The sequence below is a fragment of the Selaginella moellendorffii genome, unplaced genomic scaffold, assembly GCF_000143415.4.
Source record: "Selaginella moellendorffii unplaced genomic scaffold, v1.0 SELMOscaffold_14, whole genome shotgun sequence".
NCBI classification, from domain to species: domain Eukaryota; kingdom Viridiplantae; phylum Streptophyta; class Lycopodiopsida; order Selaginellales; family Selaginellaceae; genus Selaginella; species Selaginella moellendorffii.
Window position 1 is genome coordinate 2,255,290 of NW_003314275.1, and position 22,341 is coordinate 2,277,630.

At 41.0% G+C, this 22,341-nt stretch overlaps 3 protein-coding genes and 1 long non-coding RNA gene across 6 annotated transcripts; 3 read left to right on the top strand and 1 right to left on the bottom strand.

The window, feature by feature from the left end:
- Window positions 1-372: 372 nt before the first annotated feature.
- On the bottom strand, window positions 373-2,346 carry LOC9632669 (polygalacturonase ADPG2). Its single transcript, XM_024675094.1, has 6 exons — window positions 1,843-2,346; window positions 1,440-1,610; window positions 1,095-1,302; window positions 836-1,026; window positions 666-779; window positions 373-588 (listed from the first exon to the last, which is right to left on the bottom strand). The coding sequence occupies exons 1-6, from the start codon at window positions 2,344-2,346 to the stop codon at window positions 373-375; spliced, it is 1,404 nt and encodes a 467-aa protein (XP_024530862.1).
- A 196-nt stretch (window positions 2,347-2,542) lies between these two features.
- Window positions 2,543-3,769, top strand: LOC9632670 (histidine biosynthesis bifunctional protein hisIE, chloroplastic). The gene is made up of 5 exons (XM_002970316.2): window positions 2,543-2,724; window positions 2,790-3,035; window positions 3,104-3,202; window positions 3,252-3,394; window positions 3,443-3,769. Exons 1-5 carry the CDS (start codon window positions 2,560-2,562, stop codon window positions 3,648-3,650), a joined length of 861 nt encoding a protein of 286 aa, XP_002970362.1. The 5' UTR covers window positions 2,543-2,559; the 3' UTR covers window positions 3,651-3,769.
- An 8,020-nt stretch (window positions 3,770-11,789) lies between these two features.
- Window positions 11,790-13,679, top strand: LOC9632671 (calmodulin-binding transcription activator 3). 2 transcript variants are annotated; one of them, XM_024675461.1, is made up of 9 exons: window positions 11,790-11,877; window positions 11,934-12,065; window positions 12,126-12,238; window positions 12,292-12,513; window positions 12,568-12,760; window positions 12,822-13,171; window positions 13,229-13,297; window positions 13,366-13,478; window positions 13,528-13,679. In XM_024675461.1, exons 6-9 carry the CDS (start codon window positions 12,824-12,826, stop codon window positions 13,562-13,564), a joined length of 567 nt encoding a protein of 188 aa, XP_024531229.1. In that variant the 5' UTR covers window positions 11,790-11,877; window positions 11,934-12,065; window positions 12,126-12,238; window positions 12,292-12,513; window positions 12,568-12,760; window positions 12,822-12,823; the 3' UTR covers window positions 13,565-13,679. The 2 variants fall into 2 exon arrangements, with proteins under 2 accessions (XP_024531229.1, XP_024531230.1); XM_024675462.1 differs by lacking the exons at window positions 12,568-12,760; window positions 12,822-13,171; window positions 13,229-13,297; window positions 13,366-13,478; window positions 13,528-13,679 and having other exon boundaries at window positions 12,292-12,507.
- A 66-nt stretch (window positions 13,680-13,745) lies between these two features.
- Window positions 13,746-15,285, top strand: LOC112346444. 2 transcript variants are annotated; one of them, XR_002992434.1, is made up of 6 exons: window positions 13,746-13,806; window positions 13,882-13,935; window positions 14,021-14,119; window positions 14,177-14,456; window positions 14,520-14,607; window positions 14,663-15,285. It is a non-coding gene; the product is annotated as an uncharacterized LOC112346444 (long non-coding RNA). The 2 variants fall into 2 exon arrangements; XR_002992433.1 differs by having other exon boundaries at window positions 14,177-14,607.
- The last annotated feature ends 7,056 nt before the right edge of the window (window positions 15,286-22,341 follow it).

Genomic DNA, 22,341 nt, shown 5'->3' on the forward strand with positions numbered 1-22,341 from the left:
ACTCGATCTTTCACTGGAGTAACTTTTTTCCGCGTTTCGCCTCGACATGGAATGATTAAGAAGACTTGGTGAGCTCTTCAGTTTTTTATTTTATTTTGTTCGATCTGTTTCCAGATTTTTGAGCTTCCAACGTGATCTTTCCCTGGAATATCTTATGCTGCCAGAGGCTATTTTTTCTTGTTTCCGGTCACAAGCACCGAAGCAAAGCATCATTTGTTTTTTCTTGCTTGCCAGCTACACAGCAACAGTGACACGGAGAAGTAAAGCTGCGCTATCGTGTGCTCCAGCCAGGACTAAGATCCAAAACTTTTTATACTTTATAATCGAAATAGACGCAAATAGACACCAAAGATTGGAAATATAAGTTGCAACCTAACTTGAACTTCTGCAATCTGAGGTGTAGCCTTGAACATTCTCGCAAACCGCTCCAGCCGCCTTTCCAGAGCTGCCCAGGGTCAGCTTGACATTGCTGAAGTGGATGTTCGTGCATGCGCCGCTTGAGCTGCAGTGCAAGTTGATTCCGTCCGGAGATGCCGAAGTGCCCACGATATTCGAGTACGTAACTCCCTGGATTGTTAGAGACGACCCCTGGTTTCACAAAATCATACAAACTTAACGTTAGCAAGTGAGAAGAGAAGGGGTGTGTCGAATATTTGATATCTCACCCGCTTCTTGCCACAGCCGCCATCGCAGTAGTTTTGATCGATAATGATCGGGTTCTTCACGTTGTCCATGCTGATATTTTCAAATATCACATTGCTCACGTAACCTTTGCCACCCTGCATTCATGCAGCGTGTTTCGTCAAAGTGTTTCGATGGTTTTACCAACTTTTACCTGCCATGTCTTGATCCGTACGCCATTTGTGGCCGCGTCGATCTTGACACCTGAGACTTGAACGTTGGAAACGGTGGCGTAAGACCCGCCCTTGCCAAGGCTTCCGATGCTGATGCCGTGACCAGGGCCGCATCGCCCGCCCAAAACCTGGATGTTGGAGCTCCCAGAAACAATCGACACGCAGTCGTCACCTTCAGATATGTGTGCAAAGAAAAGATAGTTAAAACACTGATATCAGAATCTGATATAGGAAAGTTACCGGCAGAGATGTCTGCGTCTCTAACTACAACATTAGTGCTCCCTGAAACGTGAATACCGTCGGTGTTTGGGCTGCTTTCTGGAGAGTTTATCACCACGTCTGTTGCCTGGATGGCTTGAGAGTCCGAAAACGTAATGTGGATTTGGGGACTGTTGGTTATGGTGATGCCTTCCACCTTGATGTTCTTGCTGTCCTCAAACCTCACAGCCTACAGTAAATCAGTCAATCATGCAATCATGCATATAATCTAAACTTTACCGTGGGAGCATCGGTGCAGTGCTGGTGCAAAAATTCACAATTTACAAGTCAGTCTCTTATTTTTTTGGGGAATCTAAGAAATCTTACCTGGCTTTTGTCTTTCTTACAGGAATGAGCCCACCAATCTTGGCCGTTGCCGTTGAAAGTTCCGCCAGTCAGTGTGAAGTCCGTCACCTTAGTGAACAGGAGCCAGCTTTTCTCGGAGGAAAACTTGGACAGCCACGCACTCCTTGGGATGGCATGCAGAGTTCCATCCACCTGAAATATTGATATACATTAAGGATATGAAACATCATATGATATGTGATTAACCTTCATTGTGACGCTGGTACACTCTCCAAACGAGATTGGGCTGAGGTAGTAGCCCGCCGACGTCGATGGAACCAAGATAACGGCATTGTCGCCGGCTTGGCATGCTGCATTGTAAGCGTCTAGGAAGGCCTGCAAATCGGAAATTATAAATCAAAACATCGTAAGATTGATCACATACCTGGGCATCATCGTGCTTTCCATCGCCGACAGCTCCATAGTTCTTGACGTTAAACTCTTTGCCAGTGAGCGGTGACGAGCTGGGTGGTGGCGGCGACCGTGGTAGCGTGACAGAAGGGGGAGGAGGAGCCTTGGCTGGCGGAGGAGATCTAACCTTTGGAGCCTTTGGAGCCTTTGGAGCTTTCGGAGGCTTTGGAGCATGATGGGGTGGCAGAGGAGATTCATCTTCAAACGGAGGAGGAGATCTAACCTTTGGAGCCTTCGGAGCCTTTGGAGCATGATGGGGTGGCGGAGGAGATTCATCTTCAAACAGAGGAGGAGATCTAACCTTTGGAGCCTTTGGAGCCTTGTGTGATGGTGGTGAATGCTTGGGCGACCAATCCCGGTCCCCATCCCTGGGCTTCTTCTTTCCAGTGTGATCGTGAGATGCTAACGCACTTTGGCCACAGCAGCAAGCAATAGCAATGGCAAGAAACACACAGAGGAATATAGATAAATTCGCCATTGTTGCCTATTTCCTCAAAAAAGCTATTTTATAGTCTTTTTTTCTACCATAAATTATCTGCAATCGGATTTTGTAATATTTATAATTTAGAGAAATTTTTATCGTTCGAGAAATAAAAATACTTTCGTGTTTATATGGGTTATTGGTTTAGTTGTTAAAGGAGAGTTTTGTTTAACAGCTTGTTAACAGAGAGTTAGGGTTTTAGTGGCGGCAATGCAGCAGCAATGCGGGAAGGAAATGCCCGCGATCTCGCGCAATCCGGGCTTCTCTCGTAGATTTCCTCCGGCGCAAGTGTGCTTGAGCAGGAGATTCTCTGGCGCAGCGTCCAGAGCTGCCACTAGAGCTCTCGCGAGATCGGAGCCTGTTTCTACTGTGGAGGTAAGGAGTTTAATTCTTTTCTGGGATTTTGTAGCGCTTAGGAGATCCATGCGCGCGTTTTCCAGGTGGAGGCGCTGCTGGATTTGATAAAATGGGACAGCAGTGGCTTGGCTGTGGCGATTGCGCAGGATGTTGACACTGGGGCGATTTTGATGCAGGGATTTGTTAATCGGGACGCTGTCTCGGCCACGATTGCGTCCAAGCGAGCGACGTATTTTAGTCGAAGTCGTCGATCTCTTTGGACCAAAGGAGAGACGTCATCCAATTTTATTGATGTTGTGGATGTCTATCTCGACTGTGATAGAGATTCGGTACGCTCTTTCTTTCATACTTTTGTGAGCTCTTGTCGAGCTTTTGTTTTCGTGTTCTTCCTCTACAGATTATTTACTTGGGAAAGCCTGACGGGCCGACTTGTCACACAGGAGCTGATACGTGCTACTTTACTCGTGCTGCTGATATCCTCCAGAACAAGCCTCTGGTCTGTGTAAACTCACAATATCGTTCTTCCATTGATAGTTTTTTTACAGATCGGAGAGAATGGATTGGCAACTTCTACCTTGTACGATTTGGAAAGAGTTATTCAACAGCGGAAGTCAGAGCCTGATGGGAAAAAGCCGTCGTGGACGAAGCGGCTTTTGCAGGACCAGAAGCTGCTTTGCTCCAAGATAAGGTGCGCTCTGCTTTCATGCCTCTCGCGCTTGACTAGAAACTTTGGCAGGGAGGAGGCGGGTGAGCTGTGCAAGACAGTGGAAGAAAACGAAGGCAGGAAAAGGACTGTATCAGAAATGGCCGACGTCTTGTACCATTCGATGGTGCTGCTTGCAGCGCAAGACGTGAAGATGGCAGAAGTTATGGAAGTCTTGAGAGCGAGATTTTCTCAGTCAGGCATTGAGGAGAAGAGCAGCCGAGGCAGGAGTTCAAGTTGAGGGATCTTTCAACTCAGGCCATAGATGTTTGAAACTTCCAAAATGCAAGAATCTAGCACCAACATGTATTTCATTCTAGTATGTTATGTAGAATGGAATAGGATTGTGCTTACAGTCCAGATATGGGACCCTTTACAACATTAGCTAGTTAGGTAGTTTCTGGGAATGGAGGGCACACAGTTACAAATCGGTGGAATGTGTGGTGCGCAACGTTCAAACTAAAGTGGACCTCAGGGCTGTCTTGCTATATTTAGCTGTAAAAAATATCGCTCCCGCTGTAAAGGAGAGTGTTTTTAGAAAGCCATATTGTGCAACAAAGGCATCTACAATCTGATTTATCGCTATAATAGCTATTTCCAGTGCGCACGAGGTATATGGTATTATTGATAAAAGATTTCTTAGACTTAGAGAGATTTGTACTATCACATAGATCGGTTGGTTTGACGCTAAATGTATGTATTTGGTAATACTAAAAGGAAGCTTGACTTATCATATTTATTTAAAATGTAGGTCCTATCGGATCGATTCACGGTGACCGTGACTTGTAAGAAATCTACATATTTTGGTTGAGCATAATTGTTTCCTCTTTTATATTAAGATAGATCAGTACTAGGTTACACTATACATTAGTATATTTATTATTTGTTTCCAAATATCATTTCCAAATTGTATTTAGAGAGTGACATATTCTTTTACCTTTTTATTATGGAGCTTGCATATCCACCTAGTTTTCTTATATAGATTCTCTTTGAATTGGCTGTGATATCTGAATAAACTACTACAATGTACTAAAGTCCCGGAGAAAAGTGAGATGTAACAAAGTTAATCAACCACTTCAAGGACGTCTAGCTATATCTTTAGTTTCACAAATTGACACATGACAAAGTGAGAAAAGCTTACGTCTTGCAAACATATGGTGAGCCTTAGCACCCACTATAGTGGTTCTTACCGAGTGGAGGGTTCATCCCAGCAAACTATAGCTGGGCAAAAAAAAAGTAAGAAAAACAACACGTAAAAGAATAAAACAGTGGATATACCGAAGATTACACTCTTTACAAAAAACGTGGAAACGTGCAAATTGACGCAAATGAATAGGTACAGAATGCGCCGCCTGCGCCTCCCCTCAAAAGCTACACGTCCCCACGGTGAAAAAGATAAAACAAGAGAGAGTGCTTCGTTTCTTGCTTCCCCACTAGCTCCCACTATTTCTCTACTCTGATCCCAGTGTGTGAACACAGACAGCTTTGACACTTGGCTTCCCATCGATTCAATTGCTCACATGATGTTTTAGTTGGATGGTGCACCGATGCTTGTTCCAGGAATGCATCCCTGGTAGTACGCTGCTCTAAAGTGTCATCCTCTTGCTTGACCAGGCCATTCTCGATAGCTTCACAAAACTTCATTCCATCCATTCATGTCTAAGCTCACGACAGGACTGAGAGCCTTCTGGCTGAGGAACATGTCCACAGATAGTTTGAATCGAGCCACCACCTTGTCCAGACTGAAAGAAACTCCCTTGAGTTTCCGGCAGAAGGGTGCAAGAAAGCTTCCGGAGCTCTGTATGCACCTGCACGACCCGGGAAAACTTGAAGGTACTGAACAAGAACAATGTGCTCACACGCACTATAAGTCATGATAATACAAGTGAGAATACCATCTCAAATATTTCTTTTTGTTTTTTTTTTGGAGAGCTCTATGTACCCTTCCAGCAATGTAGTCTGGGAACATTAACATGCTGCATTGTTATTACGCCCATGGAGAAGAGGATCCAAATTTTCAATGGAGCTACTGGAATAAGATCAGGAACCAAAGTGCTGCAATGGTGATGGCTTTGTTGTGCCTAGGAATTACAAGCAAACCTTGAGCCTCTTGTGACCCTCACAAGCAGCTTGGATGTCTTTTTAATTTCTCCAGTTGTGGCCATCCTTCAGAAAGTATTTCAAGGCCTTGCGATCGAACAACAACAAGGATCTGCCTAGTAGGAGCAATTCAATGTGACACAAGCAAGGAGCAAGGAGCACTTAGTAGCAGGCTTGTTAGGAGAAATGGAGTTCAGTTTGAAACCATAACTCTGATAATTTGAAGCATCACAAACTTTATGTGGTTTGAACTGTAATGAAGAGGTAAATGTTTTATATTGTATATCTTCCTAGGCAAAGCAAAAGAAGAAAGCTTATGCAAAATAGAGTTATGCTTAATTTTAAGCATTCAAAGAAAAAAGACTCGACTTAGGCAATGCTAATCATGAAGTAGTTAGAAATAGTTATAAATTCATGTAGTATAAATAACACTTAAATGTGTTAGAAAATAACCCCCACTCACTATTGTATGCATTTACATTGAATTAATCATTTTTTCTCCCGCTTATAACTATTTATGCAAAGTAGAATTAAGAGAGTGACATATGTTTATCTTTACTTATGCTTTTGGTGTTTAAAGTTTTTATTCACTTCTCAATATTTTTTTCTCTTCTTCTCAATATTATGTTTTTGTTTCTGTTTGTTTGTCACTATTTTGCAGGTAGGGGCAAGAACGCAAGTATAGGCAAAAAAAACCTTACCCAAACTATCAAACGTATAAATTATTTGCCTCATGTTGAAGTCTGTATTACCTCAATCCTTGTTATCTCACATCTTGGATCTTGAAATTAAACACCACTCACCTTGCTGTAGCATTGCCATCTCAAATAAAAAATCAATTGATAAGATAGTTAGTTGTATTTATAAATCCATTTTCTCTTGAAGAAATGGTGTTGATGAGATGGTTATATTTTTGTATTATTAACATTCATAAATTTGTTAGTTACACTTTGGGAATTCAATTCCATCCTTTCATTCAATAGCTTAATACTTTAAAACTTAAGTTTCACTCCATTACATTTGTTCAAAGGTTAGGTTTGGTTTTATGGCCATGGAGTATAAGGTTAAAAATCACATATGCTACATTTGAAATCAAAGGATTACTATTTAATGTGATGAGAACTACATATGTAAATAAAAATCTTATTATGTACATATTTAGTTGTTGTGGGTTCATATATGTCTCTTGGATTTTAATATAAACTATCATGTGCTATATTATACCATATTATACCATTTAATACTATGTTATATGATGTTGTATTGTCTTAGGGAGTGTGAATTTTGGGATGTACCATTTTATATGAATTTTTGTTTGGGCTTGTCAGATGATGCATAAGGGTTATAATTTGAGTCATTACTATATTATTGTAGGTAAAATTAAATGTCTCTTGAGTTCTTGAAAGTGGTAAATAAACTAATACTTAGCTGTTTATTATAGCATTAGTGGATCCTTCCTAGACATGGTTTGTAGTTAAGGACTATTTACACTTTGTTTAACTTGGTGATGGCTTAACAATAATAGACTTGCTTTACTATGGTATTTTTGGGTTGGTATGGTTTCCTTTTTTTATAGCATGTAGGCTTAACTTTGTTAGTATTGAGTGAATTATCATGTTTAAGATTCAATATATTCTAACATTATAAGCTAAACTCAACTAATAACTAAGTTGAAATTGGAAGAACTAGTTTTGGATATTACTAAGGTGTTTAACTTTAGTTAGCTCAATTGCTAAAGAGTTGTGCTCAATTGTTAAAAAGTGGTGGTTCACTTTTACTTTAACTATTAAGTATATGAGCATTCAACAATCAGATGTTTTAAACATTAAACTTTTATAAGCATTCTTATGTAAAATATTCAATAACAAATTTATAATTCAAGCAAGATCTAAATTTTTATGTGAATAAAAAATGTTTAAAAATAACTCAAAGTATTTGGATCTCAATGCTAAAATTGACACATAAAACAAAGCTAAATATAGTCTAATACAATTTTAATATAGTAGTGGGTTAACACAATTTCACTAGATTATCCTTATAACTTGCTAAATATAAAATAGTGCCAAATCATAAATCTAAACATAGGAACAACACTATTGTGTTTTGAATACTCTTATAAATATGCTTAACTGATATAGCAAGTGTAGGGCAAATTTGGTAAACTATTATTTTATGTTTATCCAGTCTAATTGCATACATGATGACTAGTTTCTTAACTAGTTTAGATGAAGAATGATAAAGGGAACTAATAGTATACTAATATAGTAGTAATAGAATAATATCCAAAAAAACTTATAAACAGGTAAACTTTTGATACCCACAATTACATTAGCAACATTCAAGCACCTATAAATAAAATTGAAGAAGTGTGTGTGTGTATATATATATATATATATATATATATATATATTATGGAATATAGAAATGTGCATATTCAATTAGCCAAAAACCCTTAGCTTATATGTGGTCTAGATTGAAATAAATTCAATAACTATCAAAATCACACTACACTAATATTAATATATAGCATTTTAGGCATATAGTTAGACCTTACATCATCCCCTCATCGCGAAAGAATAAAAGGCAATTAAAGCTCTTTAATTGATAGGTTGGGATTTAAAAAAACATCAAGAGGAGACATTAATGGATCTATAGATGGTGCCAATTGTTCTTAATCCCTTTATAAAGAGCATTTTAACCATTACATATGCACAATTTTTGGAGGATTGGCATATTGAATGTTATATTAAACTTTCATGTGGATAATGATGGGAGTTATAGCATCATTGTTATCCTACTTGTATGTGACCCAAGTGTTTAATAAGCTCCACTTGAACTAATCGAAGAATATTTCCAAAATACTAATCCCAGGACATAGCATCAACAACTCATAGCAATTATGAAGGTAAACTCAACTTTATAGTGATAATTTCACCCTATATAATCATAATCTAATAAAGGTTTTCTAAGTCTAATTCCCATTGATAGAGTGTATGCTCGGGGACATGCTAAAGAACTTAGTCTAACTCCTTTGTTGTCAAAGTCCTAAGTATTAATAGTGAAGAAGCAAATATACTATTGTTCTACTATATGATGCATTTTCTCTAAATCCATTTGCATGTTCTCATATTCAACCTTGAGGCCAAACATAGATAGTGAGATAATTTTTGGTCTGATAAAGCGTTAATATTTCAAATTCAACACTAACTCACTAGCTAGTGTGTCATCTTATATGTCCTACTTGTAGGAACACCTCCATTTTCTCTAACCATCATTTGAAACTCAAGTTGTAGCTAAGGAAAAAGTGGCTATCTTAGTAAATCAGCAACATAAATAAAAGTTATAACTTCTCACTACCAAATTGTCAAGCTGTTGCACAAAGAAGAAAACTTAACACTGTGAAGAGTGAAGAGAAAAGAGAAATAATTATGGGTACTTTCAGAAGTTCTACAGTCCTAAATGAGTATAAAGAAAATAAGAATCAAACTAATTAACAGTAGATGCTCCTATTCTTTGTACCTTTGAAAATTCAATCTATTTAGCAAGAATTAGAAGTAAAATATCACTTATGGTTTAGAAGAAGTTATAGAGGTTACAAATCTTGGCAAGAAAACCCATAAAAAGAGTATTAATATACATAGTAAGTTCAAGTTGGGTAGAGTTTGACCTCCAGTCCAAGAACACATCCTAACAGTTTAGACCACTAATAATTGCTCCAATTAGGACATTTTGATTTGGTAAAACTTTGTAAAACCACTTGTTAAATCCCAACATGTAATTCATAAGCATCAATTCCTTGTAAATTAAAACTATTGACATTTTGTGATGTGGTTCTAAAGGATAAAAATTGTTACAACCAACTATATAAAGCATCCTTAAGGGATTTTGATAAAAAATGAAATTCATCTATAGAAGTGAAGGAGTTATGATATTTTCTCATGAATGATAGTGTAAGTAACCAAAGAAAACAACTTGAAAAACGATATATAGAGTTCAAATATAAAAGGAAAGGGCCCATGAATAAAAATTCACCCCTTTTTTAATCATTTAAAGGTCTTGGGATAGTTAGGGTTAAGTGTCATTAAGTTTGAATAGTACTAGGTTGGGTGACCTTTTGAGAAATCCAAACTTAAGAGCTTACAAATAGCTCATCTGGTTTAATGCAAATGACATCAGAGTGTCTAATACAAATATGTAATCTTGATATGCAAGAGTTTAGATTGCTGCTTGAAGATGATCGTGAAACACATTTGTTAGTAACAAAGTGCTAGTTACATATTGCATGTTAGCGCCACCTACATGGAGTTTGTAGATAAGAAATGAAAAACAAGCAAAGCTATATATTTGGAGTAATGACAAATATTACTCCAGATTTTTCTGTTTGGAAGTACCAAATAGAAAAATCTATTAGCATGGTCAAACAACTTTTACTAGAAAGGTAAAACTAATATAGATAATGACTTCATATCAATCAAAAGAACAATGTCTCCTTATAGTTGAAAGTAAACTTATACACCAACATGCTTGTTATCCCAATTGAATTGGTTAGTGGGGAACTTTTATCCATGTTGCATTTTATAAAATCGAGGTAGAAGATGGCATCTTGTCATCATCTTTTAAATCTTCCAGTAATAGAACTCTATACCTCTATACTATATATATATATATATATATATATATATATATAAAAGATGGTTAATAATTATCTCAATTTGAATACTAAAAGTTTATATACTTCGTGATTATCCTTTTGAAGGTCTAAAAGAGTTGTTCCATCAAACCATTCATTTATGATGATAAACACTTATGAAAATATGGCATACCCTACCCGAGATGTTAAAATATAAAATACCTTAACCATAAATGCAGAACCACTATCTGAGAGAATTTATTTTGGATATAAATGGTAAAACACAGCTTGATTTAAAAGGAAGTATCTAACAACAATTGTTATTATATACCACAACCTCATTCTATCCTTGAACAAGCAATAGTAGTGTTAACCTCTATTAAAACCCATAGAAAGTAAAATTGAAACATGTGTAAGTGGGAGAGGTGATGTCTCAAAATATTATACCACTTGAAGAGTATCGTTAAGGGTGGCTAGAGCAAATGCATACATAAGTCCCATAAAATCTTGATGAAACATTAGCCACAACATTCCTAACTTGATTTACTCTAATATATTTATTAGAAACAAGAGGTTCCAAAAACAAACACTAAATTACATCATTAACTCAAACAACCCCTGACAAAGATAATGCAATTACTGAAAGGCATTATCACAATTGTCACCATGTCGAAATGCACTTGAAGATGTCCAAAAGAAGGCTCTAATCTGCATGAGTGGCTACACTCAAATTATTGTACCACTACAATGTCATTCCTTGGGGACATATAAGAAACTTATGTAAACACTAAACATTCTCTCAAGAATGATAAATGGCAATCATTGTAAAGTGATCAAACTAATAATACACATTATCCTTAAGATTTCCATATGAAAATTTTGGCCAGCTATGAGGATTGCCAACAAGAGTAGGAGGAGTTGCACCACATGCCATGAATGTTGCCATCAACTGAGTTTCATTATTCAACTATAACTATATAGCATTTAACAACTATATTAATTGCTACTCTATAGTCAAAGGAGGAGGAAGGGGTTGCTTCTCTACTTTGAAGATGAACGAAAAGAAAAAAAACAAAAGAATTTTTTTTTGAAAAGTTACAAAAAAAAAGAGATTTAAATGATGTAAAAGTTTAAATCAAAAGCACAAATGCAAACACTCCTTATAGATAATCAAAGTTGCTCCTTACCTCCATTAATATGAGCGTATAGATATAGAGATGGAATATAGATATGTGCATATTCAATTAGCCCAAAATCCTAGCTTATATACATGAGCGAGTGGTATGAATTGAAATCAATTCAATAGCTATCAAAATTCCACTACACTAATATTAGTATATATCATCATAGCCAATATATATATATATATCCATGATATATCTAGTCTCTTCTGCTCCAAACTCCAAGACAAACTCCAAGTGGTATAAAATGTTTAGATATAAGCAAATTTAAGAATATCTACTTTTGTAAGGCCAAAAAGGTTCGTTTCCTTATCTGTTTGGCAGCACAAAATATCATATTCTTTACATGGTGGAATGTGTGGTGTGCAGCATTCAAACTAAAATAGAAATGCTTCTCACGGTCCTTGCTATATTTAGCTGTTAAACTGATAGGTTAAAATATTAGAACTTGCGGAGCTCTTTGTCATTTAAGGCCCTGCGATCATTGGGGCTTGCGAGAGGCTGATTGTTTTAGATTGAGGTTGAGATGGCGACTGTTCGCGGGGTACCGCAGCAAGGTGAGTGGAGGCTAATTTTAAGATCAAAGACTGAGGATAACGAGGATCTGAGGCAGACTTCGACATGGGGCAAATCGTCCAGGAAGCTTGCGCCCGATGGCTCAAACCACCCGAAGTTTGTGACATACTTCGCAATTATCAGAGATACGGTTTCGATCTCAACCCCGTTCCTCCTAGCAGGCCTGCCAGTGAGTGCTCCCTTAGGCTTTGCCCTTTGCTTGTCTCACACTGACTTGCCACGCTACTAGGTGGATCCTTGCACTTGTTTGATCGCAAGGCTTTGAAATACTTTCAGAAGGATGGCCACAACTGGAGGAAAAAGAAAGACGGCAAGGCTGTTCGCGAGGCTCACGAGCAGAAGGTTTGCTTGTTATGAACGAGGCCATCACCATCCGTTCCTGATCTTGTGTGCAGTCTGGGAGCATTGACGTGCTGCATTGTTACTGCGCCCGTGGAGAGGAGGATCCGAATTTTCAACGGAGCTACTGGATGCTGGAAGGGTACATAGAGCTCTCTACAAAAAAACAAAGAAAAGAAAAAAACGAGAGATGGAAATCCTTCTCACTTGTATTATCATGACTTGTATGTAGTGCTTATGAACACATTGTTCTTGTTCAGTACCTTCAAGTACACCAGGTCGGTGTTAGGGTGCTTTTCTTTTTCTAGTGCTCGAAGCTTTTCCTTTTCCAGGGTCGTAAATCTGCATATAGAGCTCCAGAGTATCTGAAACCTCACGCAGAGTCACCCTCAATATTATCCTCGGAGCATGGCGATTCAAGTGACGATGTTGAGCAACTCTCCTCAAAGTATTCGATTTTGCCGGAAACTCAGGGGAGTTTCTTTCAGTCCGATATTGATCTTAACGACCTCTTAGACCGTCCAGGTATACGAGTCAGAGTGGACATTTTGCTATCTGACACACGGCTCGATTCAAACGTCTGCAGACATGTTCCTCGGCCAGAAGGCGCTCACTCCTGCCGTGAGCTTGGACATGAGCGGATGGAAAGAAGTTCTGCGAAGCTATCTAGAGAATCCAACGAATGGCCCCGTCAAGCCAGAGGACGAGACGTTAGAGCAGCGTACTACCAGGGATGCATTCCTGGAACAAGCCTCGCCCATGAAGTTTGAGGATGGAATGTTCAAGTTATCACCAAGAGCGAGTTTAAGTCCTAAAGCGATCATGGAAGTCCTATCTCCTCGGGGTCTGGGTCGCCAACCTCAGACACATTTCGAGGCTCAGCTGCGTGCTGCCACCGCTGAGAACGTCATGAAAACAGCACAAAGCCTCTCTCCGGTGTGAATTATATAGTCAGTTCTTTCGTTACATGTAGTCCCTAACACGTCCATGCAGACAAAACGTGTTTCCTCTCCTCCGCCTGCGCAGAACGTCCTTGTGGATATGGGGCGTGCTTCTCAACAGGTATTTAAGTTCCGCTTTCTCTCGCTGGCGAAATCGACACGGGGAGCGCACTGGTTAAAAACTCTAAGCTTGTCAAACAGGAGGGCAGAATCAAGCAACTGGCTAGTTTTGGACGATGGGCGCTCGAGCCCGCGCCCGCGAGCTCGAGCTCTGTTTGGCTCCTTCCAACGAAGAAACCAAGGTTTCGTCTCACGTATATATTTATCTCACCTCTAGGTTCTAAATGGCAGGTTCTCGTCTCCGGGACCACTGGACGTGGGTAAGTGAGGCACCACGAGGTCGTTTGATAAACAAACAAGCCTGGCTGCGAGATTGGTGATGTGGGACTGCCAAAGGCGTGTAGTGTTTTAATTTAAGAAAATCTAAAACAGTTTAGTTCAAAGCTTTTGTTCTTATCGCGCAATCCGTAACAGATTCTGTGGCGTGACGTGCCGTCAGAGCGCCCGCGAGTAGATCAAAGCCTGTTTCTACAGTGGAGGTAATGCTTTCTGGCATGCCGCATTTTCCAGGTGGGGGCGCTGCCAGATTTGATCAGCAATGGCTTGGCTGTGGCGATTGTTGACACTGGAGCGATTTTGATGCAGGGATATGTTATGAGGACGCTGTCTCGGCCACGCTTGCATCCAATGTCTATCTCGGTCGGTATACACTTTCTTTCATACTTTGTGAATTTTTATCGAGATTTTCTTTGTTGGATTATTACTTGGCCTACTTGTCCCACAGTATCTGATACGTGCTACATTGATATCCTCCAGAACAAGCCTCTGGTTTGTGTAAACGGACAATATCTGAGGAGTCGAGTTGAGGGATCTTTGAACTCTGGTAAGTGCACTCTTGTTTTCTCCATTTTGAACTTAAAGCTATGTGTTTCTTGCACAGGGTCATAGATGTTTGAAACTTCCAAAATGCAAGCATCTAGCACCATGTAGTTCATTCTAGTATGTTATGTAGAATGGAATGCAGGGCTCACAGGGCATATGCCTTGGGTGCAAAAAACCAAGCAAGTGGTGAGAGTTTATAGTGCTGGTGATTTGGGGCGAAAGGGCGAAAGTCCTTTTTCTTTGATCAAAATATTACCTTTACATGGTCAAACTAAAGTGGGGCTATGTTTAGCTGTCAAAGAGTCATTGTCTAATTGAGATGGCGATGCCGCAGCAAGGTGAGTGGAGGAATTTCAAGATTGAAGACTGTGAGATAACAAGGATCTGAGGCAATCGTCCAGAAAGCTTGCTCCGATGGCTCAAACTACCCGAAGTTTGCAAGATACTTCGCAATTATCAGAGCTACCGTTCCTCCCAGCAGGCCCACCAGTGAGTGCTCCTTCGCTCTCCTTGCTTGTGCCACACTGACTTGCCACGCTACTAGGTGGATCCTTGCTCTTGTTTCATTGCAACGCCTTACAGGTAAAGTTTATGCTTTCTCTCGCTGGCCTGTGCTCAAGAATTTTAGTACTGGACACAGAGAGCGCACTAGCTAGAAAATCAAGCGACTCGCTAGTTTTGGACGATGAGCGCTGGCAGAGATAGGTAGCAACAATATAGATGCGGTCTCGAGCTCCATTTGGGCAGCCATGGACGATTACAAGGACAGAGAAGAAACCTCCAACCTCCCTATGCCAATGGAGCTTGAGATGAGTGCCCAGTTCCCACGATTGAGCATTACAGACTTCAAGAAACCACTTGCACTCATAAAAATCGCGTGAGACAAAAGGGAAAGTGCAAGTCGTCTTTGAGAGCTAGGGCTTTAGTGCTACAATGTAGCAGTAATGCGGGAAGCGATCTCGCGCAATCCGGGCCCCTCTCGGAACGGTGGAGGTAAGGATTGTAATTCTTTCTGGGATTTTGTAGCGCTTAGGAGATCCAGGCGCAAGTTTATGAGAAAGAGATTTTCTCAGTCAGGCAAAAAGCTGAGCGTTCAAGTTGAGTGATCTTTTAACTCAGCTGTTTTACTCCATATTGAACTTAAACGTATGTGCTTCTTTCTCAAAACTTCCAAAATGCTATGTTATGTAGAATGGAATGGTATGCGTATGCCCTGGGCATACGTATAAACAAACCGAATAAGTGGGTGGTGGAATATCTAATGGTGGAATATCAGTTTCACATCGGGCCAAAGGTTCTTTTCCTTTGATCCTTGGTTCTTGGGTGATCCTATGCTTTTTAGTTGGGCACCACTTATAGTGGCTGCCTTTACATGGTCGAATGTGTGGCGTGCAACATTCAAACTAAAGTGGAAATGCTCCTCAGGGTCATCTCTCGTGCCTTGCTATATTTAGCTGTGAAACGGATAACCATGAATCAAATATCAAAACTCGCGACTGGCGCTCCCCTGGTTTGATTTTGTGTAGATGGCGACTGTCCGTGGGATGCCGCAGCAAGGTGAGTGGATGCTAATTGCAAGATCGAAGACTGTGAGATAACAAGGATCTGAGGCAAAACAGACTTCGACATGAGGCAGATCATCCAGGAAGCTTGCGTCCGATGGCTGAAACCACCTGAAGTTTGCAAGATCCTTCGCAATTATCAGAGCTACGGTTTCGATCTCAGCCACGTTCCTCCCAGCAAGCCCGCCAGTGAATGCTCCTTTCTCCTTGCTTCGATTGTCACATGGACTGACTTGCCAAAGCTACTAGGTGGATCCTTGCTCTTGTTTGATCGCAAGGCTGTAAAATACTTTCGGAAGGATGGCCACAACTGGAGAAAGAAGAAAGGCGGCAAGGCTGTTCGCGAGGCTCACAAGCGGCTCAAGGTTTGCTTGTTATTCCTAGGAACAACGAGGCCACCACTATTGCGGCACTTGGTTGTATGCAGTTTGGGAGTATTGACGTGCTACATTGTTACTACACCCACGGAGAGGAAGATCCAAATTTTCAAAGGAGCTACTGGATACTGGAAGGGTAAAAAAAAATGATATGGAAATCTCCTCACGTGTATTATCATGACTTGTAGTGCTTACAAACACATTGTTCTTGTTCACTACCTTCAAGTTCAACAGGTCGGTGTTCTGGTGCTTTTCTTTTTCCAGCTCGAAGCTTTTCCTTTTCCAGGATCTTGAATCGGCATACAAAGCTTTAGAGCATCCGGAAGCTTTCTCGCACGCAATGGATTCGCCTCTGTTGAGTTCTGTCGGAACTCAACAAGGTCCAAGCTATCAGCAGGGGAGTTTGTTTCAGCCCGGACAAGATGGTGGTATTCTGGAAGATTGTATTGATCTTAACGACCTTTTAGACAGTCCAGGTATATGTGTGACTAGTCAGAGTGGACGTTTTGCTTTCTCACACACAGCTCGATTCAAACTATCTGCAGACAAGTTCCTCGGCAAGAAGGCCCTCACTCCTGCTGTGAGCTTGGACATGAGCGGATGGAATGAACTTCTGCGAAGCTATCGAGAAAATCCAACCACTGGCCCTGTCAAGCAGGAGGATGAAACTTCAGAGCAGTGTACTACGAATGCATTGTTAGGACAAGTCTTGCCCATGAAGTTTGAGGATGGAATGTTCAAGGAATCACCTGGAGCGAGTCTGAGTCCCAAAGCGATCATGGAAGTCCTATCTCCTCGGGGTCTGGGTCGCCAACCTCAAACACATGTCGAGGCTCAGCTGCGTGCTGCCGCGACCAATAATGCCATGAAATCCCTCTCTCCGGTGAGTGAATTAGATAGTTCTTAATCTCTAACACGTCCATGCAGCGCTGGCAAGAGATTATTTCCTCTCCTCGGCCTGCGCAAAACGTCCATGAGGATATGGGGTGCGCTTCTCAACAGGTACAAGTTTCTCTTGCTGCTGCGCCTGCCACTAAAGTCCTTGAGCACAGGAATTCGACACAGGGAGCGCACTGGTGAAAAAATCAAAGCTTGTCGAACAGGATCTTAGAGAGCTCGCCGGGCAAAATGAAGCAACTGGACGATGAACGACGAAATACAGGTGTGCTACTTGCACGGACGCTGGTCACAAACGTTTTTCAGTGCAGCAAACAGTTGCAATAACAAGCAACGCATAGAGGAATAGACATCTTCTCCTTATATTTTTAAAAAAGGTATTTTTGGGTGTAAAACATATACCTAGAATATTCATAAATATATTCAATCACTAATATACAAACCATGTTTAAATTTGAGGGACGATTCGATCTTGCTCGCCACAAATTTGTCCTTGGGTGGCCAAGTACTTGAACACAGCAGGAGCCCCAACCATTTTAAAGGGATGGTTCTAAGCCCTCTTGCTTTCAAACACTATTCTGTGATCCAACCTCTGGATTTCTTCTTCCTCAAAGCTTTTGTGCACCACCACGTCCACAATGGACGATCTTCTCGTGCATCAATACTCCATCTTGCAGTGAAGCTGGATCAGTCCACGAGTTGCATTGTAGAGTTGCAGAGCTGTGAGGAAAGTTAGCTTCTCCTTTCTCCTGGCATTCGATCCAGACTCTTTGCTTCGTCCGTGGTAAGCATAAGTGGCACAAGTCCTTCTCAGCCATCTCCAAGAAGAGCTTGGCCGAATACGTCTTGATCGAATCCACTTTTGTGGATGTCTTGCAAGCTCGAGCAGGCACCGAGAGAGCTGATAAAAGTGATACAATTCGGCTTTACTCCCTATAGCTGGATCTAGAGATTCGAGCAGAAAAGCCTCTAAATTTGTTCAAGCAATCATGTGGTGGCCGACCTCCTGGCTGCTTTCAATGGGTGTGGGATACTCAAGCTTGAAGATAGTGCCAGGTTGCCAGATGCTGCTGGATTCCAACTTGGAAATTGGGAATGATCAAGTGTGGGAAAAGAGCTCTTCCATTGTTTGGAGAGGAAAAATGTTATCAACTAGATGAATTTGGTGTCAGTGTAGCAGAGAATGGGGAGACTTGGGGGCTGGAATGCTGGAATGCAATGATCATGGTTTACGCTCATAGAGTGGGAGGACATTTTGCTGATGTGGATTTTATAAACATCCAAAAGTAATATTCTTGGAAGTTTTAAATACTCCAAAAACAAATTAAGGTTGGGTTAATGATCTTTGGTTTAATTTGTTAAAAAGAGTTTATGGCTTCTCTCAAAGATTTCTTTAAGCAGGAGGTTGGCACAATGTCCAGAGCAAAGTCAAAGTTGCCAATCCATTCTCTTCAGATGTAGTGTGTTTACACAAACCACCTGTGTGTCTCCCAACCCAAGTAAATAATCTGTGGAGGAATGTTAAAACAAAGATTGGTAAGAGCCCACAAAAACAGTTGAAATAGACTAGCAATGAAACTGGATGATGCCTCTCCTTTGGTCCAATAATATGTCATGCAATCATGCCAGGACAGCATCCCGATTAACAAATCCCTCCATAAAAAATGTTCCACATCATGGAATATCCCAGTTTATTCTATAAAATAACTAGTAAAATGTAGATTAAAAATTACTTTAATATTTTAAATTTTATTTTATAATGTCCTTTTTTTACCATTGTTTCTATTTCTGCTAATTTCTAAAGTAGCTATGTTGCCCTCTAGATTAAGCAAGTGTCACCCCACACCAAGTAATAACAAGGTTCTAGCACATCCATTTTATACTGTTTAATTGTTGAAGTGTAAATCCCCTAATGGATAATCCTTATTGATGAGTGCTAAAAGGCTTTGGAGCTGCCACTGGACACTCATTTAGCATTGAATTCACATTAATGAGCATTCTGCCACTAAATGGTTTTTATGGTCCCAAATGTTTGGGGTTTAAGTTGAGAAATGAAGATTAGGCCTGTGTGATGGATCTAAACAAATGGTTTTTAGGTTAGCCACCACAAGATCATATGTTTGAGGTTTAAGTTAAAAATAAACATTAAGGCTACAAGCTTTTATTTATGGATCTAGACAGTTTGGTGGATTTGTTGCAATGAGCCTTTAGCTACATGATGGTAGATTTGGGCTACAAGGACTTCTATGATCAAGGTAAAGAGCGAGCATTTCTACAATTATTTATAACCAAAGATTATATGCAAAAGTTTTAATTGTTCTGATTGTTTTTCTAATACGTATATTTAAAATTTGATTTTTTATTAAAATTATTATTATTTAAATATTTTATATTTTACAAGGTATATAAAAAGTATATTCTTTTCTTTTTGGAATTTTGACATGAAAAACCCTTAAAGAGGAATGCTAAATGAGACCCCCCCCCAAATTAATACTTACCTTTAACATAAATTTATAGTTAACTTCAATTTAATATAAGAGTAATGCATTGGCACTACTCCTGTACGAATGCTACCTCGTGCAAAGGCCTATCACAATGGAGCTCATACGCTTTTGATGTTTCTCTCGCTGGAGTTTGACGCTCACCAGTGTCAAGAGAGGAGAGGAAGGAGAAGAGGGTAGATTGTGCTCCACGAGAGAGGAGAGAAAGGGAGAAGGAGAGGGCTGAGCTGTGCAAGACAGTGGGACAAAACGAAGGCAGGAAAAGGACTGTATCAGAAATGGTCTTGTACCATTCGACGGTACTGCTTGCAGCACAAGATTGTGAAGATGGCGGAAGTTATGGAAGTCTTGAGAGCGAGATTCTCTCAATCAGGCATCGAGGACGAGAACAGCCGAGGCAGGAATTCAAGTTGAGGGATCTCTCAACTCAAGTGGAGAGTGCTTTTCCATTTTGTTTTAGAGGGCTGATCCCATATGTGTTTCCCTCACAGGATCGTAGATGGCTTGACCGATGGAAGTATCTACCACCAACATGTTTTTCATTCTAGTAGCCTTTACATGGAACATGTACAAACAGACCGATCAAAGTGGGGAGAAAACCAAGAAAACTGAATTAAGCGAATTGAAATTTTTTATTTTGGTAGTGCGGTGGAATATGCATTTTCATATATCCATAATCAATCCTTGACGTACCAACGTGTTGGTTCTAAAACAATAATATAGTGGAATGTTTACTTTTAGATGGTGGAATGTCTGCTGGTAAAGGCGCATTGTTCTTTGCGTCAAATTAAGAACATGAAAGTTGTGCAGAGTTCCTCAGCACTATATTTAGATTGCATATATTTCTGGATGACCAAATTATTTGCGTCAACTGGCCAATTAAAGCTCGCGGGTGGCAGGGAGCTCTCGTAGTTAGGCGTTCATGGGGGGATGCCATGGCGGTGGTGTGAAGCTGCTCCCACTGTTTTAGATTAATTTTGTTTTTGAGATGGCAACTGGTGGAAGAGTCTATAAAATGCCGCAGCAAGGTGAGTGGAGGCTAGTTTCAAGGTCAAACAAAGACTCTGCTATCTGAGCAGACCTCGACATGAGGCAGATCATCCAGGAAGCTTGCGTCCGGTGGCTCAAACCACACGAAGTTTGCGACATACTTCGCAATTATCAGAGCTACGGTTTCGATCTCAACTCCGTTCCTCCCAACCGGCCCGCCAGTGAGTGCTCCTTGCTCCTTGCCTTGTGTCACACTGACTGGCTTGCCATGCTACTAGGTGGATCCTTGTTCTTGTTTGATCGCAAGGCTGTGAGGTGCTTTCGGAAGGATGGTCACAACTGGAAGAAAGAAGGCCAGGCTCACGAGAGGCTCAAGGTTTGCTTGCTATAACTAGGAACAACCATCGCGGCACTTGGTTCCTGATCTTGTATGCAGTCTGGAAGCATCGACGTGCTGCATTGTTACTACGCCCGTGGAGAAGAGGATCCAAATTTTCAACGGAGCTACTGGGTGCTGGAAGGGTACATAGAGCAGGAAAAAAAAACATGCATCCCCCCTCACTTGTATTATCATGGCTTGTAGTGCTTATGAACACATTGTTCTTGTCCACTACCTTCAAGTACACCAGGTCGGTTGCGGTGTTTTTCTTTTTCTAGCTTTCTTGTGGCTCGAAGCATTTCTTTTCCAGGGTCGTGAATCTGCTTATGGAGCATCTCCAGAGCATCCGGAACCTTTCTCGCACTCGGAGCATGGCGATTCAAGTGACCATGTCGAACAGATGGAGCAACTCTTTTCAAAGGATTCGCTTCTGTCGGAAACTCAGTCCGGGCAAGGTGGTAATCTTATGATGGAAGATCGTATTGATCTTAACGACCTCTTAGACAGTCTGACACACAGCTCGATTCAAACTATTCTGCAGACATGTTCCTCGGCCATCAGCCGCTCAGTCCTGCCGTGAGCTTGGACATGAGCGGATGGAAAGAAGTTCTGCGAAGCTATCGAGAGAATCCAACGAATGGCCCAGTCAAGCAAGAGGATTCAGATGCTTTAGAGCAGCGTACTACCGTGGATGCATCGCCGGGACAAGTCAAGTTTGACGATGGAATAATGTTCAAGTTATCACCTGAAGCGATTCCAAGTCCCAAGGCGATCATGGAAGTCCTCTCTCAACCGGGTCTGGGTCGCCAGCCTCACACACTTCTCGAGGCCCAGCTGCGTGCTGCCACCGCCGAGAACGCCATGAAAACAGCACAAAGCCTCTCTCTGGTGAGTGCAGTTCTTTACATGTAATCTCTAACACGTCCATGCAGCGCTGGCGGGAAAGTGTTTTCTCTCGCCCGCCTGCGCAGAACGTCCTTGTGGATATGGGGCGCTCTTCTCGACAGGTAAAAGTTTCTCTTTCTCTCGTGCAGCGCCCTGGATAAAAACTCATTTTCAAAGCTTGTCAAACAGGAAGAGAGCGACATCAAGAGCCTAGCTAGTTTTGGACGATGGGCGCTGGCAAAATTTGGTAACGACGACGATGCAGGTGCGCCACTCGAGGCCGCGCCCTCGGTCTCGAGCTCCGTTTGGGCAGCCATGGACGTTGACAAGGACAGAGAAGAAACCTCCAACCTCCCTACGCCAATGGAGCTTGAGATGAGTGCCCAGTTCCAACGCTTCAGCATTACAGACCTTTAAGAAACCAAGGTTTCATATGTATCTCGCTTGTAAAAGGGTGGATTTTGTTTATATATACATATTGGTTTAACAGAGAGTTAGGGTTTTAGGGCTCGTGGCAATGCGGGACGCGATCTGGGCTTCTCTCGGAGATTCCTCCGCTTGAGCAGGAGGTTCCGCTAGAGCTCTGGAGGTAAAGATCATAAATACTTAGGAGATCCATGCGAGGTGGAGGC

Bases quoted from the DNA above. Each gene is read 5' to 3' on its own strand.
- LOC9632670 (XM_002970316.2), top strand. From the start codon at position 2,560: ATGCAGCAGCAATGCGGGAAGGAAATGCCCGCGATCTCGCGCAATCCG. The intron at 3,036-3,103 runs GTACGCTCTTTC...CTTCCTCTACAG, and splicing joins TCGACTGTGATAGAGATTCG to ATTATTTACTTGGGAAAGCC. The intron at 3,203-3,251 runs GTCTGTGTAAAC...GTTTTTTTACAG, and splicing joins TCCTCCAGAACAAGCCTCTG to ATCGGAGAGAATGGATTGGC.
- LOC9632669 (XM_024675094.1), bottom strand. From the start codon at position 2,346: ATGGCGAATTTATCTATATTCCTCTGTGTGTTTCTTGCCATTGCTATT. The intron at 1,303-1,439 runs GTAAGATTTCTT...GATTTACTGTAG, and splicing joins GTAAGAAAGACAAAAGCCAG to GCTGTGAGGTTTGAGGACAG. The intron at 1,027-1,094 runs GTAACTTTCCTA...ACATATCTGAAG, and splicing joins AGACGCAGACATCTCTGCCG to GTGACGACTGCGTGTCGATT.
- LOC9632671 (XM_024675461.1), top strand. From the start codon at position 12,824: ATGTTCCTCGGCCAGAAGGCGCTCACTCCTGCCGTGAGCTTGGACATG. The intron at 13,298-13,365 runs GTATTTAAGTTC...AAAAACTCTAAG, and splicing joins TGGGGCGTGCTTCTCAACAG to CTTGTCAAACAGGAGGGCAG. The intron at 13,479-13,527 runs GTTTCGTCTCAC...TCTAAATGGCAG, and splicing joins CTTCCAACGAAGAAACCAAG to GTTCTCGTCTCCGGGACCAC.